The sequence below is a fragment of the Pecten maximus genome, chromosome 4, assembly GCF_902652985.1.
Source record: "Pecten maximus chromosome 4, xPecMax1.1, whole genome shotgun sequence".
NCBI lineage: Eukaryota > Metazoa > Mollusca > Bivalvia > Pectinida > Pectinidae > Pecten > Pecten maximus.
Genome location: NC_047018.1, coordinates 34,794,076 through 34,811,174, shown reverse-complemented (window position 1 = coordinate 34,811,174; position 17,099 = coordinate 34,794,076). Strand labels below are relative to the sequence as shown.

The 17,099-nt window shown below is 39.0% G+C and overlaps 1 protein-coding gene and 1 long non-coding RNA gene across 3 annotated transcripts in view; one reads left to right on the top strand and one right to left on the bottom strand.

The window, feature by feature from the left end:
- Nucleotides 1–17,099, bottom strand: part of LOC117325934 (multiple epidermal growth factor-like domains protein 10) — a 28,670-nt gene extending 11,571 nt beyond the window's left edge. For both annotated transcript variants that reach the window (XM_033882452.1, XM_033882453.1), the window contains exons 1-3: nucleotides 16,980–17,099; nucleotides 3,107–3,313; nucleotides 35–277 (exon numbers count right to left, since the gene is read on the bottom strand). In XM_033882452.1, the coding sequence (XP_033738343.1) occupies nucleotides 35–277; nucleotides 3,107–3,313; nucleotides 16,980–17,058 (529 nt within the window). In that variant the 5' untranslated portion in view covers nucleotides 17,059–17,099. The remainder of the gene's footprint in view (nucleotides 1–34; nucleotides 278–3,106; nucleotides 3,314–16,979) is intronic.
- On the top strand, nucleotides 11,600–16,692 carry LOC117325935. Its single transcript, XR_004532394.1, has 2 exons — nucleotides 11,600–11,744; nucleotides 13,262–16,692. It is a non-coding gene; the product is annotated as an uncharacterized LOC117325935 (long non-coding RNA).

Here is a 17,099-nt window from a genome sequence, read left to right as displayed (position 1 = left end):
TAATATAACAAACGCATGGTATTAGTTTACCTACCAAAGACCTGAACTTCACACAACTCCAGAACAGCGTAGTCATCATACCAGTCGTATTTTTTCGGGGTATCTCTCTGGTTGTAGACAATTACATAGCGAGCTACGTAGGGACACGAATGTGTGGGGTTTAACTGTACGTCAGACGCCAAGCTACTGTGGTCCTTATAGCAGAGAACTCCCTGCGTGTAGCTGGTGGTATTTGACAGGTAGAGGGAGTACCCGCCAAATCGATTTGCATACCCTCCTATTAGATTAATAAATAAACATTTAAATAAATCGACATTATAACATATAAAATACTGCTATTTGTACACCAGCAGACTATAAGCGGAAATGTTATGATATTTGTTCTGTTTATTATCGTACAATCGGTAGTGATGCATACTGTAATCTATACTAGATTATTGACAGACATCAAATAAAGGTAGAGAAATAATCTTACTCAAACTGACCGGGCGGAGGAACTTTCGGTTTCGAACCAAAACCTGTTTTATTGTACTATCTACCCAAGTAAGTATATCTCCTGCAACGGAGAGCGACCTGTGTGGGAATAATACAGTTTGACAGGTAGAGCGAATACCTACCAAATCGATATGCACCCTTTTCTATAAAAAGGATATATATTTATAAGTTATTGTTAAGGTTAAACATATTTTCCGTTTGACTAGTTACACTTGTTTTAGATTATTATTAAATCTATACTGGAGTCTTGACTAAAATATTCAGGGGGAAATACAAAAAAAATCAAAAAAACCCCAGGATAATCACTCTAAAATACTTAAGGATTAGCACCAGTGACATGTTTTAATAGGATGATTAAAGGATATTCCGCATATTACACCATTTATGGCTGCTCTGTACCTTTGAAGATCACTATATTATGATGTTTGAAACTATCATCTATTACCTGAGGTCAGTTTGGACAAACGGTATTGCTTTGAATTCTCCCGATCATTCTGTAATTAGACCGACTAAATAGAGCTCAATGGGGAATCTGGAATTGAAGGGTAACTTGATGATACACTATATGGAAGGACTGTGTAAATACACAAGGGATGCAGGGGTCGCAATTTAATTGATTCGGAAGCTTGTTTTCTGTCGATTTGATAATGTACCCAAATATTTCATAATGTTTAAATAATACAAAACAAATCAATCGGATCAACTCTCCGACGTCTACGCCTGTAAAATGACGAGGTGTTATGACGTAAGCAGGGCCGGTTGAAAGTTTTTAGTTTGATCTTGCTAGATCTGTTAAGAATATCAACAAATTAAAAATCATGTTTGTTTACATATTAAGTACTATAAGTAAATTGAAACGTACGATTTTCATGTGAACATGAGTAGATGGCACGATGTTTATTAACTACAATATGATTTCTTCCAATCGATAATCCATGTTTTCAAAAACAGTTTAACTCAAAGGATACTTCTCTCATATCACGCCATGTTGGATATAGTTTGCCCATGTAAGATAGCAATGTAATATAAATCTATCCTACATAGCATTTCACACGCGCTGAGTAGTCTGCGTTAAGGGGGACAACTCCTATAACGTCGTCTGTTTGTATTTACATCCGACAGTCCTTAGATTTATTATATCGTCCGTGTCAGGTTTAAAAAGTTTGACTTTACTATAAAAATACATACATTCTGTAGACAAATATATATCATATCAAAAATAAACAGATAGGGTACACGGTTAAACGATTAGGCATGTCATCTGAGCGAATATATCGCTCCGCTACTGTACTGTAGACTAGGCCTACAGGCCTATTGTAACTGGCCTACCCTACAGATTTGTCATCTGTCATTAAAACATGCAAACACACGCAATCCACAGGCAATGATAGGAATTTGAAAAAAGCCATGAATAAAAAAAGTTTTAGGGGAATGTCGAACACCACAGCCGATGAAATGGTTCCGTCTGCGTCAGCACAGGGAAATACAATTTTGTTTAATCTAGGCCTACTCGGTAACCCGTGTATTTTGAATTATTAAGATTTTTTCTGGCTCTTAAATTAACAAATATTCGGTAAAAATGACACCCTTCGATGATCTTATAAGAAAATATTTCTTTTAATTGTAAAATTAATCAGGAAAGCTAAATGTCAACTTAGCCTTCTAATATGATTCGTCATTCCATCAAGAAAAACGGTCGGAAACATATTGCCACAGAAATGATCGAATACTCTTATCGAGTCACTGTTCGCTGGTTCAAACATGAAGTTGCCAAAATCACCGTAAATATTGCCACTCACGAAGCATCGCTGTGTCATGGCGGTAGAAATCAGCATCGCTCCTAATTAGCCTTAAACAATGATTGGAATTCCAATGGCAGTCGTAACATCATGCAGTGATCGGGCAATACAAAATCAAGTTATGTGTTATATTGGAAAACTCATTTCCTCGTTGATTTCTGAAAGTATTGTTGATAAAGTTCTTTTTCTCGGATATTGACAGTTTGATCACGGCCACGTCAAAAGTCGGTCAAGCCACGACAATTTCTATTGTTAATCACCTAACTAGAAAAGTAATGAAATGTTTGTACACATTTGTATTTTGCCGAAATTGTGAATGATCTTTCAGAATATCATGAGTATTTTTGCTAATACCATCAATTAAAGAAATTAAAAAAATAAATAAATAAATAAAAAAAAAAAATGGTTGCTAAGAGACACTTTTGCCAGAAGCTTGGTAGTGATATAAAAAAAGACTCTTTCATTATATGTGTATGTAGGATAGGGATATTCCACCCTCTGGATCATAAAATGTGGTAAATCCACGGCAAGCCTCGGGTTTCACCACATTTTGTGACACCTCGGGTGGAATATCCATATCATACTTCCACACATATTAAAGAGTTTTATCATCTTTAGCTATTTGAAGGCTAATGATGTATGTTGTTTTGTACTCCTTTGCTTTGAATATAGTCAACAACATCAAAGGATATTTCTTAAAGACACTGAATGGAATGAAAGAATATCATTTCAAGAACAACTAGTGAATTCCTACTACAGTTTGATGATTGTCAATACCCATACAGCGATAAAGTGAATGACAGACAACCCACCTCTGTAGTAAATGGTGACGTACAGTATTGTCTTCGTCTGTCCTAAATCCACACGCCACCAGGCTTCTTTGTAAGTTCCGGATTTGGTGTGAGAACAACAGTTAGAATTTACAGTTTGAGTAGTACAATTGTCTATAACTCTTCCTGCTCCCCATCTCGATTGATCATCTGACGATTGGCTTGCTGTTCCCGTTAAAGCGACATTAACTGGATAAAATAAACAGAAAGTCTTTGCTTCAATTTATTCTATTCATCATATCGACAGTCTACCTTATGGGATATCCAATAAAACTAAAAACATACATTCGGACTTCAAAGCAACAAGCCCTAATTTGTGTTTTCTACACCACGCCTATTCACGCGAATCCTCAGAATAGGGATACTGATCCACCCCGGAGTGAAGAAAAAAATCAGACACCAAATTCAACCCAGTTTTCATTGAAGCAATAGAGAGTAAACATTATCTTAGCAACGACGAATGACGAAAGATATTTTCACATAGAAGCACACGTCATTATGTTTAAAAGCATACTAAAAACGTTTGTGTATAATACTGATCTAAGTTTAAAACATTGACTTACCTTGGTAAAATATTTTTGGTCGTCATTAATGTAATAGCTTTGCCGGTAAATTTGGTGTTTACCTGAAGACTTTGTCATTCATAATGACAATGATATGCATAGCACAGCATGACTGTTCCACTCTTTTACTTAAATCTACCTACATATATGTATTTCGAAATCTTCTGTAGATTTTAAATCTATTTTAGCTAAAATGAATTTCATTATCGACGATGTGACGAAACAGCCATATTGATGGTGAACTTGCGGCCGTTGCCATGATTACGACACTATAATACACACGCGCTGGATGGCATTCAAGAGCTTTAAATCACAGTATGCATGAAACGGGGTGGGGATTTGGGCAGAGGCTGTTTGATAACCACAATGGCACAGTTCTTTTCACGTTTTATTCATAGACAACTTCAGTCAGACACCTCTATCAATGTGACAGGGGTTCTCAATATCAACTCCGTCCTGTTGTTACAAAGAACCTTATAATATCATGGCTCTGTGTGTCCCCTGGTGGTCCAACTATCTCTGTCCCAGCTCTGCATGTGCAGGGTGGGCCAGGTGTGCAAAAGGTGGTCACATGGTTACAGGTGAAGGGTATGAGGTCAAGGGTCACAAATACAAAACATAAACACAAGCACATGGCACTTGACATGGACACTGACACGACTTGATTACAGTTGACATAGACGGTGACATACAATTGACAGAAACTCACAACCTCACTATTATAATATTATATATATATATATATATATTATATATATATGTTATACACACTGTTTAAAATATTCTATGAAAATTGTATTTAATATTAATTTCCAAGACTGGATGTCTCCGCCACATACACCACCTCAAGGTTGAATGACGTCCCGGAATTCGAATTAAGTCCTGCGGCTACAAGAAAATAAAAACATGCTTATCAAAACTGCTATGTCATGCTGAAATAATAAACAACTTACCCACTACTGGACAAGATGTCTACCAAACAGTTTGCCACCCGGTGTAGAGTCCGAGCATTGACCAGGCTACCACGGTTGATCAACCTCTCGAGGATATCTGCCTTTTCCTTCGACTCGGGCTCCACAATCTGCTGAGCCAAGACATACTCCTCGCTTCTCATCCATTTGGGAGGCTGTCGATTCCTTGTGGGGCGGCCTTCCGGTTCTGCCTTCCCAGATAAATCTGACTCCGCTCCACCTCCTTCCGATGGCTCGGCCGTGACAACCTCCTCCTCCCGCACAGCCTCAACGGGGTCGTCACCACCGTCTTGCTGTTGCGGCAAATATTCCGGTACCGGTGTCTGTACTTCACTAGTCTCCTCCCCGTCCAATAAAGACCTCTCCTCTGAGAGAGGTTTCCTGACAGGAGTTAATTCCAGTAGAATTGAGTTTTCATCCTCATCTTCATCATCTTCATCCTCTTCACTATTTCCTTTGTGATCTTCCTGTTTCTCAATTATAAGTGTTGCCTGTATTTTCCGTGGCCTAGGCTTAGGCTTAGGTGTTGGTGTTTCAGACTCTGATATTTTCGGAACCTCTTCCTCTGTCGGAAGATAACCGATAGGTAGTAGATTATTTCTATGGAGTGTCCTCCTACGACCATCAGCTTCACTCTCAACAACAAAAACAGGGATGTCATAACTTGGTTGCTTTATGACTGTGTAGGGTGCATCCTCCCACCTATCCTCAATCTTGTGTTTCCCCTCAAACGCTAACTCCCGAACCAAAACACGGTCCCCTTCCTGAATAGATGCCCCTGTGGTCTTAAGGTCATAGGTTCCCTTCTGACGGCTCTGTCTCTTCCGTGAGGCTGCAGCCGCCGCCTCATAGGAATGCCTCAGCCGTTCCCGTAAATCCTTCGCATACTTCGTCATGGGAACGAATGAACTGGAGTCATCTTTCCGGAGATCAAAAGCGATGTCGATCGGCAACCTCGGATCCCTGCCAAACATCAAGAAATATGGTGTGTATCCAGTACTCTCGTGTCTGGTACAGTTGTATGCGTGAACCAGCGGGGCCACGTGTGATTTGCAATCCTTTTTCTTATCTACATCTAGAGTGCCTAGCATGTCCAATAAAGTACGGTTAAATCGTTCGGTCATACCGTTTCCCATGGGATGATAAGGAGATGCTCTAGATTTCCTTATCCCTGCCAATGCGCAAAGTTCTGTTATAACCTTACCGACGAAGTTCGCTCCCTGATCGGAATGGAGGCGTTGGGGAAATCCATAATGGACCATGAAATTCCGAAAAAGGATATCAGCGGTGGTCCTGGCTGTTTGATTTTTCGCTGGAAAGGCCTGCGCATACCTTGAAAAATGGTCGGTTACAACTAGAATATGTTGATATCCCCCTATTGAAGTTTCCAATGACAGGTAGTCAATGCAGACTAATTCCATAGGTTGTCTAGATGTGATACTGACCATGGGAGCTCTGTCCACCGGTGATTTTCGTCGAAGACATCTCGGACATGACTTAACCCATTTCTCTATATGAGTAAACATGTTTGGCCAATAAAACCGATCTCGAACTAAACTCGCGGTCCGATCCCTTCCCAGGTGTCCCGTGTCAGTGTGAAGTTCCTGAAGGGCTCGCTCCTGGTAAGCTGTCGGCAAAACAAGCTGTATGTGCTCAACATCCTCTACCATTGTCACCCTATGCAAGACTCCTTGCCTGAACTTGAGATTGGAAAAATTCTTAAGCAACGCTGCATTCTCCGGCGTATGAGGGATATCCTTCCATTTAGGTCTCACTCCCTTTCTCACTGCAGACATCCAGGGTGCTAGCCTGGGATCCTGTTCCTGTTTTTTTCTCCAATCCCGGAATGTTAACTCAGTAAGATTATACTCGTCAGGCTGCTCAAAAACATCCACAGCATCAACAGACATACTGCATTTCCCAATGATAGGCTCCGTGGTGATAGCTCCACATAAGGCTTTGATGGTATCTTCTGCAATACACTCCAGGCTGGGTTGCGATTCCTGCCTTGGTAGGCGCGACAAAGTGTCAGCATCTATATTGCTGGTTCCAGGCCTGTACCGTATCTCAAAGTTATAAGCAGCCAATGCAGCCAACCAACGGTGCCCGGTGGCATCCAACTTTGCTGTAGAAAGCACATATGTCAATGGGTTGTTATCTGTTAATACTATAAACTTCTGTGCTCCATACAGATAGTCCTTAAATTTTTCAGAAATCGCCCATTTCAATGCCAGGAACTCCAAGCGATGGGCCGGGTAATTCCTCTCGGCCTTAGTAAGGCCCCTACTGGCATAGGCAATGACTTTCTTCACACCCTCTTGTTCCTGGTAAAGAACAGCGCCTAACCCATCTTGCGATGCATCTGTGTGTAACTCGAATGGCAAGCTATAGTTCGCATATCCAAGAATGGGTGGTTCTGCTAGGGCCTGTCTCAAGGTCTGGAATGCTAACTGTTGCCGCTCTCCCCATTCCCAGGCTTTCTGCACAGAGTTCTGATTCCGCTTGGTCTTTGATGTTTTCCGTTTTGACACTGGCATCAGCTCCGACAAAGGCCTAGCTATCTTCGAGAAATCTCTCACGAATTTCCTGTAGTATCCCGCAAACCCCAGGAAGCGTTGGACATCCTCTGGGGTTTTCGGAGTGGGCCATGTCCGTATAACCTCTGTCTTTGCAGGATCGGGCTTAATACCAGCTGCCGAAACACAATGTCTCACATGAACGACCTCTTCCTTGAAAAACTTGCACTTCTTTGGGGAAAGCTTCAATCCACTCTCTCTGATCCGCTGAAACACTTTTTGAAGTCTTTCCATATGTTCTTGGTATGTTCTTGAGAAAATAATCACATCGTCGAGGTATATGAGACAGATGTTCAAATTGTAGTATCCCAGGATATCCTCCATTAGACCTTGATAGGTTGCTGGGCTGTTTGTCAAGCCAAATGGGAGGCGATTGAATTCATAAAACCCTAAAGGGCCCACTGTGAAAGCCGTCCTCTCCTTATGTACTTCAGCAACTTCAACCTGGTGGTATCCGCTTTCATATCGATAACAGAGAAGAAACGTGAACCCGCCAAACAGTCGAGAATATCCTCCACACGAGGAAGTGCATAGGAATCCCGTATCGACATCTTATTCAGCTCTCTGTAGTCAATGCACATCCTGAGGGAATTATCTTTCTTCCTAGCTAAAACAACGGCTGATGCCCAGGGGCTGTGAGATCTTCTAATGATACCAGAGTTCAGCAGTGTCTGAAGGTGGGCTCTAACCTCATCATACAGGCCAGGTGGTATTCGCCGGTGTTTCTGTTTAAATGGCTTGGTATCTTCTAAGTTGATGTAATGTTGGACAGTGGTACTGTGTCCAATATCGGTATCCCCGTGAGAAAAAATGTCATCAAAATACTCAATAACCTTGGTTCCCTCACGAAATTCCTCATCAGTGAGACTGCCTTGTGTGAAATCAATCTTGGAAAGTGTTGAATCATCTTTCGCGGAGTCCACCCGAGTTTCCAACTGCTCAATACTTACAGGTTGCAATTCGCACAACACCGCCCCAGGTGCTATCGTTACAGTGCGAGTAGAGAGATTGGCGATACTTACCTGCACTGGTCCTGTCCCTCTGTAGTTGTAATTTATAACTGTCGGTGCAATACTGAGGTCAGACACCAAATTCAACCCAGTTTTCATTGAAGCAATAGAGAGTAAACATTATCTTAGCAACGACGAATGACGAAAGATATTTTCACATAGAAGCACACGTCATTATGTTAAAAAGCATACTAAAAACGTTTGTGTATAATACTGATCTAAGTTTAAAACATTGACTTACCTTGGTAAAATATTTTTGGTCGTCATTAATGTAATAGCTTTGCCGGTAAATTTGGTGTTTACCTGAAGACTTTGTCATTCATAATGACAATGATATGCATAGCACAGCATGACTGTTCCACTCTTTTACTTAAATCTACCTACATATATGTATTTCGAAATCTTCTGTAGATTTTAAATCTATTTTAGCTAAAATGAATTTCATTATCGACGATGTGACGAAACAGCCATATTGATGGTGAACTTGCGGCCGTTGCCATGATTACGACACTATAATACACACGCGCTGGATGGCATTCAAGAGCTTTAAATCACAGTATGCATGAAACGGGGTGGGGATTTGGGCAGAGGCTGTTTGATAACCACAATGGCACAGTTCTTTTCACGTTTTATTCATAGACAACTTCAGTCAGACACCTCTATCAATGTGACAGGGGTTCTCAATATCAACTCCGTCCTGTTGTTACAAAGAACCTTATAATATCATGGCTCTGTGTGTCCCCTGGTGGTCCAACTATCTCTGTCCCAGCTCTGCATGTGCAGGGTGGGCCAGGTGTGCAAAAGGTGGTCACATGGTTACAGGTGAAGGGTATGAGGTCAAGGGTCACAAATACAAAACATAAACACAAGCACATGGCACTTGACATGGACACTGACACGACTTGATTACAGTTGACATAGACGGTGACATACAATTGACAGAAACTCACAACCTCACTATTATAATATTATATATATATATATATATTATATATATATGTTATACACACTGTTTAAAATATTCTATGAAAATTGTATTTAATATTAATTTCCAAGACTGGATGTCTCCGCCACATGCACACTGTAAAAGGCAGCAAAGTATTTAGCTGAATTTATGCATAGGAAACACTACAAGAATTATTTCATATTTTACAATTGTATTCCTTTAGTTTTTGTGAGGGTTATGCCCATGATATAATTAATGTATTGTCCATTTATTTCATGGGAGTTATGTCCCTTGCCGTTGGATCAAAGGATCCCTGATTGGTCATATGTTTTAAGGGGGTCCCAAGACCCCGCGGCCATCCTCAATTTTGAACTTCGCTTTCTTCCAACTGTGTGAGCAAGGTCAAGGTCCCGTTTTATTTCATAGAACGGTCCGATAACCGTATTTTCGCCCGGGAGGACGGCTTGACTGATATTCCTAAAAAAAATCTGGACACAGGGAAGGATTCTGACCACGAAGTCTGGTGGGACGGATTTTATATAAGTATTTCTTTGTTGATGTTGTTAGTGTATTGATGAACATATGATTATTATTGTGCTATCCACTCTTCGTGGGATTTAGCTTAGATGGCTGCCAATAATGTTGTAAACATTCGGCCTCGTATACAGGTTTTGGGACATACTGTAAAAATGTGCTATTTAGCCACATTTGTTTTGTGTTCAGTCTTATATTTAGACAATTCCACCATATATTATTGTAAACTTCATCGTAGAGTTTTGCATTAACAGCTGATTATTGTAAACACGTGTGCGTTATTTCCGTCTGCCGTGTTCAAAACACCATGTCTATTTATTCTAAATAACCAATTTTAAAGTTCTTTTAGACATTTGACATTGTGGTAATTCAATAGTATATACCTTTATCGTGTGTGTTAATCATTAGTCCGGTGTACGAGTCGTCTTGAGAGAGGGAGAAGTGTGATTTTATGTCTGAGAGCTTGAATGCGACTGAGCCTGGAAACCGCCATTTCTGTATGACCTCGTGAACTCTTGTAATCATGTTCACTGTTACGTTGATGTTAGCGTTCTTTAAGTGTAAGGATTTCTATGGGGAGATGGGAAAGTTAGTTGCCGATAGGATTTGATTGGGGTAAGCTGTAATTTTGTCAAGCTGCTGTCAGCTACACTTTTTGGATTGTTCCAAATGCCGTAGTCTTTCAGTATGTTTTAGTATTGTTAAAGGGAGGCAACTCGTATGATCTTATGGGAAGGACAGGGGTTTTTAACTAATATTTATCATTATTGGTGTGGATTTTAACCATATTTTCTTAGCGTACTTTTGGTGTTTACCAATTCTGATAGTACTAAAATGGAGACTTACTCTAGTGGTTAGGGCATTTCTAGATCTTGCTATAGTTAATTCATTTGCTGCTGTCTGTACTTTACAGTACATTTCACTATAAAGATTGGTCCATTTTTACTATTATTAGTAATTTAGGGATAAATAGACTTGTCAAGATCTCTATACACGTATTGGATAGTTCCAATATTCTGGAGTTCATGATATAGCTCTATATAGTTTTGTTGTATTCATATTGGGGAATATATTGAAATCCATATTATATTTCCATTGGCACTTGGTTTATCTTTGGCTATTGTTGGTATACTGACCATGTATATCTGTAAGGGTAAATAGACTGGTCCAGTTCTCTGTAAGTAATTGGATAGTTCCAATGTCTGGATTCCAGGACACAGCTCTATAACTTTCATTGTACATCTATTATTATCTATTACTGTAAATACCGTTACTATCTACTGAGAGAGTCAATAATAGAGAGAGTTTGGAGAATATCGTATGACTATTTGTATTGTTTTATTCTCTTTAATAAACGGTAACCATAAGGGTGTGCGTAAATTTATCTTGCGCTTTATAGTTTTCTTGCTGGATCTAGAATAGTTTAGGATAGTGGTTTGGAAATACCATATAATTTCCTGGGGGCTTGTCAAGCAAATCTAAACAACAATCGTGCTCTACGTGTAAAAGGGTTTAGCCAATTTAACACAATGTGAAGTGCATGGGTTTGGAATAGGTGGAGGTACCGTACAGGGATTTTATAACGATCGTCGTGTGTCTAACTTACTGGATAGTTTTAAGCCGCATGCTGTTATCCTTCAGATTGAATTGGTGGTAACGATTGTTGTGATCCAAATATTACTCCTTCAAAGCTGGCTTATGATATCTATAACTTCATGGTTTTTGTGCACGAGAGATGGCATGTTGCTGTGTATATATGTGAAATATTCACTCGACCTAGTCCCCGGGGAATGGCCCCGGAGGTGTACGAGGCCAAGCTTACCAATGTAAACAAAGCGTTGCGTGTTCTCGTCGAAGGGCATGGACAGCTTCATATGTGGCGTCACAAACGCATTTTTAATTGTCCTCTGCAACTTTTTCTTGCGTATGGATGCCATTTAAATTCCGTAGGGATGGGGAAATATTTTCTCAATATACCGTTAGCGATAAAAACAGCATGTGATGGTGTATAATTTAATAGGTAAGCATGCAGTCCTTTTTTGTTATAATAAGCTTTCTTTCGTGATCACTGATTTATTAAACGGTTCCATTTTTGTGGTATTAATTATATGTACCCTCGATAGCAAGGGGTCCTTATTTGGTATCGCTGGGGTCATACAAGTTAAATTCTAAATGCTGAAATCAGTGGAAATGTTAAAAATAATTATCAGGAAGTTATTGCTTTTTTTTTTTATTTTGTACACTGCATGTATGATTTCATGTAGCTGTATATAGAATGACATTTCAATATTACTATTATACCATGGCCAGTTTTCATCAGAGTTTGATTATGTTTTATTGAGGAGGTGATACCAGTTGTCAGTTAAATTACAATTGAGTTAGTGGTTCTGTACCAAATAACTGAATAAACTTAACAGTGGTGTCTTTGGTCTTTTGAATTCGGATATATTAATACATCATGTTTATGCTACCCCTTCAAGTTATTGTAGTTGATCTCGACCATGCGTTGATTTATTTACACATATAAGATAATTATAATATTGCACTTATAAGTATGCATCATGTGACATCATGTTTGGCCTTTTAGCATATATTAGCTAATTTATCGATTGGTTTTTACCTGGCCATGAATTTATTTTGCCATTATATATGGCTTTCATTATATCAAAATTGTGCAGTATTATGCAATATTGGGTCATGGGTTTTTACATGATATTTCCTTTAAACATTTATGTACTGTATTTAGAATAGTATTTGGCTAAATAATGCTTGCAGTTTTCACTATGACGTCCTTGTGAGTTATATATATATATTATAAATACTATAATGTGTGGGTGTTAACCCTGGTCATGTATACATAGTTATCATGATTTTCATTGTGCTGTATTTAATTGGCCTTTTAACCTGAATGGGTTATGTGTGATTTATCTGGCCATGATTTATCTGGCCATGATTTATCTAGCCTATAGCTATGATATGTTTTGCACATTGATGTCTTTGCTTTTTAAATCTGTATGGGTTTATATATGCTGTATGGGTGTTTACCCTGGTCATGTATACGTTGTTATCATGATTTTCATTGTGCTGTATTAATATATACAAGGTATATTCTATTTGGCCTTTTAACCTGATTAGGTTATGAACATGTGTTTTATCTGGCCATGTTTTTATCTAGCTTATAGCTATGATATGTTTTGCACTTTGATGGCGTGGCATCTTATTTTAGCCTGAATGGGCTATTTTCGGGTTTTACCCTGGCCATATATTTAATTATTATCTAGCATAATATTTATTATGCAATTAAAAATTTATATCTTTCTTTAGGCCTTTAAGCCCCTGGTTGGCTATGTGTCTGGGTTCCTGGCCTTGTTATTATTCAAATATGGACAATTAGATATTGTTCACATATTAGTTTTGGCACAGATTTTATCTGCTGTATGTGTTCGTGATGACCTTTATGTTAATACTTACAGAATCTCGGGTCAGTCGCAAGATAGTTATTGATGCATTGGCTCATCATTTTTTGCTTATATTCAGATTCCTTCCAGCAGCATTAAACAATGCCTAAGAGGAAGGGAACAGACCATGACAGCCAGCAAAAGGCCTCAGGGACGACACGGAGACGTCCTAATCCCCAGCAATCATCTTCTACTTCCAGTCCTACTGTACAGCCTTCACAAGGACTGGTGAGCCTGCCTGCTCTTGATCAAGATGCATTGGGCGATTTTCCGCTTTCGAATTCACAGTTGGAGGCCATTACAGCATCAATAACTGCTTCTGTGAGGCAGTCAATCATGGAGAGTCTGCGACAGCAAGGACTCGTTCAAAATAATGACACTATCACAATTCCTCATACGGCCTCAGCAACACAGACAGCCTCGTCGACGGACGCAGCCTCTTCAGTGCACGTGGATGCTACGTTGACGCACACCACTTTGCCGCAGACTATGGCATCATTGCAGCGCATCCCCTCAGCACCTCTGGCCCATAGCAACAGTGAAAGTGTAGAGACAATGACATTAACAAACTGTGTTCCTGTGTATTAATCTCAACATAATAGGATAACAGGTGGGTCATTAGGAAATGGCATACAACAAAAGTACATTTAATCTTTAGCCCCCAGTTTCCCTTTCATGTCGTCCCTTATATTCAAAAGTACCTGCAAAACTTAAAGAGGAAATATGGGCAGGGGAATATGTTGCACTTGGTCAACTCCAAGACCAGGTAGAAGGTGATTTCACCTTTAAAATGGGCAAAGATGGAGTGATAGGCATAATGCCTACCGTGAGGAAAACTTTTCTCACCATTGAAAAGTGGACTGATGCATTTAACATCTTTGCATCAGTCCGCAGATTGAAATTTCCTCAGGAAATAGAAGGGTTATCTACGTACCAGAATGTGGTGCGTAGTATTGCCAATGCTGGTGGTGATTGGTATTTTTACGATACTAATTTCCGTAAGTTAAAACAAGGGTGAGAGGATGTCATGTGGGCTGTGTTAGAGCATGAGCTTTATGCAATGGCTCTTACACGTCGTAAGCATGATACTAAGTCTCATAGCGCACAGGTATCCGTGCAACGTCGTGGCAAGTCTGCCTCAGGTACAGGCTTTGGCGCTTGCTTCAAATTTGATAATGGGACAACCTGCAATGGCTGTAGGTACAAACACATCTGTTCCTACTGTGGCCTTTCTTCCCATCCTAAGATTACGTGCTTCAAGGCTCAAGCACGTGACGGTCATAATACAGGCAGACCTACTACAGGTGCAGTTCATGATGATAAAACTAAGCAACCGCAAGCAAATAGAAAATGACTCTCTGCTGCTTTCACTTCTGTCACCACACCAGTCAGTAGTGAGGTCTTAAAAGCATTTTTTACAAGGGTATGACAAAAATAGTATTGACTATTTGGTAACAGGATTTCAGCAAGGGTTTAGATTAAACTTTGAGGGGTCAATAGGTTTTCAGGATTGTGTTAATCTCGTATCAGCTCTACAAGATCCTGATAATGTTATGAAAAAAAATGGGAAAAGAAGTTGAAGCTGCATGGTCGCATAAAAGGTCCATTTGATGTAGCCCCTTTTCTAACGTAAAAATTTCTCCACTTGGTTTAGTTCCGAAAAAACAACCAGGACAGTTAAGGCTTATCTATCATTTGTCATTTCCACATAACAGCTCCCAATCAGTTAATTCATGAATTCCAAAAGATTACACTACGGTTCGGTATGCCTCCATAGATGATGCCATTATTAAGATCAAGGCTTGTGCTGCAGGAGCTTTTATGGCAAAATCAGACATTGAATCTGCTTTCCGTACTATTCCCATTCATCCGAATGACTATGAGCTTTTAGGGATAAAGTGGAACGGCCAATTCTATTTTGGCACATGCTTACCCATGGGTTGTACATCATCTTGCAGAATTTTTGAGACATTTAGTTCTGCAGTGGAGTAGATTTGTAGTCATAAGCTTGGTTGTGCCTACTTTGTTCATGTTCTTGATGATTTTCTTTTCATTGAAAGATCTGTGAAAACAGCCAGCATGGCTCTAACTGGCTTTCTCAATACATGTCAACACATAGGTATTCCCATTGCTAAAGAGAAGACTTCCCCCCCTGCTCAGCAAATGGAATTTTTAGGCATAACTCTTGATTCTGTGAAGCTAGAAGCTAGGCTACCTGAAGATAAGCTGTTGAAATGTCGGGACATGATTATGGTTTTCTTAGGTCAGTCTAAATGCACATTACGTGAGATTCAGAGTTTGATAGGCCTGTTAAACTTTGCATGCTCCGTGGTGACTCCAAGGAGGCCATTTTTAAGGCGACTTATTAATCTGACTATTGGGGTAACACAGGCTCACTACCGTATCCGCTTAACTCAAGAAGTTAAAGCAGATTTGAATATGTGGCTGGAATTCCTTACTCATTTTAATGGATGCATGGATCTATTGGAGGTCTGTTAATTTTAAGAGACGTGTACCTTCACAATTCTGGGTAGGCCGTCTTTTTCTTCAAATATATCTCTTATTGGCGTAAGGTAGTTCAAAGAAACCTTGATGCCTGTAGTAACTTGCATATTTATTTTTGATTGCAAGTGGAGATATGAAGATATTTTGCCTTCTGTGGGGAAGACATTTCAATGTCTGGTGGAGACATTTTCAATGTCTTTCTGGCGGTTTTTATTTGGTTAACCCCACATTGGCTTATTGTTTTATGTTTGATCAAAGTGATATCTTATACATGTATTTGGTTTATATGAGTAATTTCATCTCATAATCTTCTATTATCACTTTTTCATGATTAAAAAATATTTTGTCACCCTCTGTGAGGGTGGCCTTATTCATTCAAATACAGTTGTTGAGTTGTTTCTTGTAAGTGTGTAGGTGCATAAAATGCAGCTAAGTATTTAGCTGAATTTATGCATAGGAAACACTACAAGAATTATTTCATATTTTACAATTGTATTCCATTAGTTTTTGTGAGGGTTATGCCCATGATATAATTAATTTATTGTCCATTTATTTCATGGGAGTTATGTCCCTTGCCGTTGGACCAAAGGATCCCTGATTGGTCAATTGCTTTAAGGGGGTCCCAAGACCCCGCGGCATTCTTAACATTAGGCACTCATCTTTGAAATTCACTGCATCAACTTTTGAGTGTCCAACTTTTAGCAAGAAAAAAGACTTCAATTTTGAACTCCCACCCACTGCCTCCCTTTGTCTTATTATTCAATATTTTATCAAAGTGATATTTTAGGTGTATTTGGTATATGAGTTATATTATCTCATAATCTTTTGGCGGTTTGTATTTGGTAAACCCCGCATTGGCTTATTATTTTATGTTTGATCAAAGTGATATTTTATATATGTATTTGGTTTATATGAGTAATTTCATCTCATAATCTTCTATTATCACTTTTTCATAATTAATAAATATTTTGTCACCCTCTGTGAGGGTGGCCTTATTCATTCAAATACAGTTGTTGAGTTGTTTCTTGTAAGTGTGTAGGTGCATAAATATAAATACATCAAATACAAATAGTCCTGATTCACTGATCTGTTAACAACAGGCTGAATTGGGTTAAATTTTGTGAAGTCAGATTTTTCCGATATTTAATCAAGCTTGATAATTAATGATATATATGGATAAATAGTAATCCATACCTACAAAAATAATCGTACGTAATAAAATTTGTATTATATGCACACATATCACACCTGTAAAATAGATGTTGTAATTGAAGATTAAAAAATAAACTTACTTTCGGGTCTTGATGCCGGTACGATGAACAGTAGGATAAGAAATATTACCCAATATCCTAAACTTTTTCTAACCGACATGGCACATGTAATCTGTTCCTACCCTGTGTTATGGCTGTATA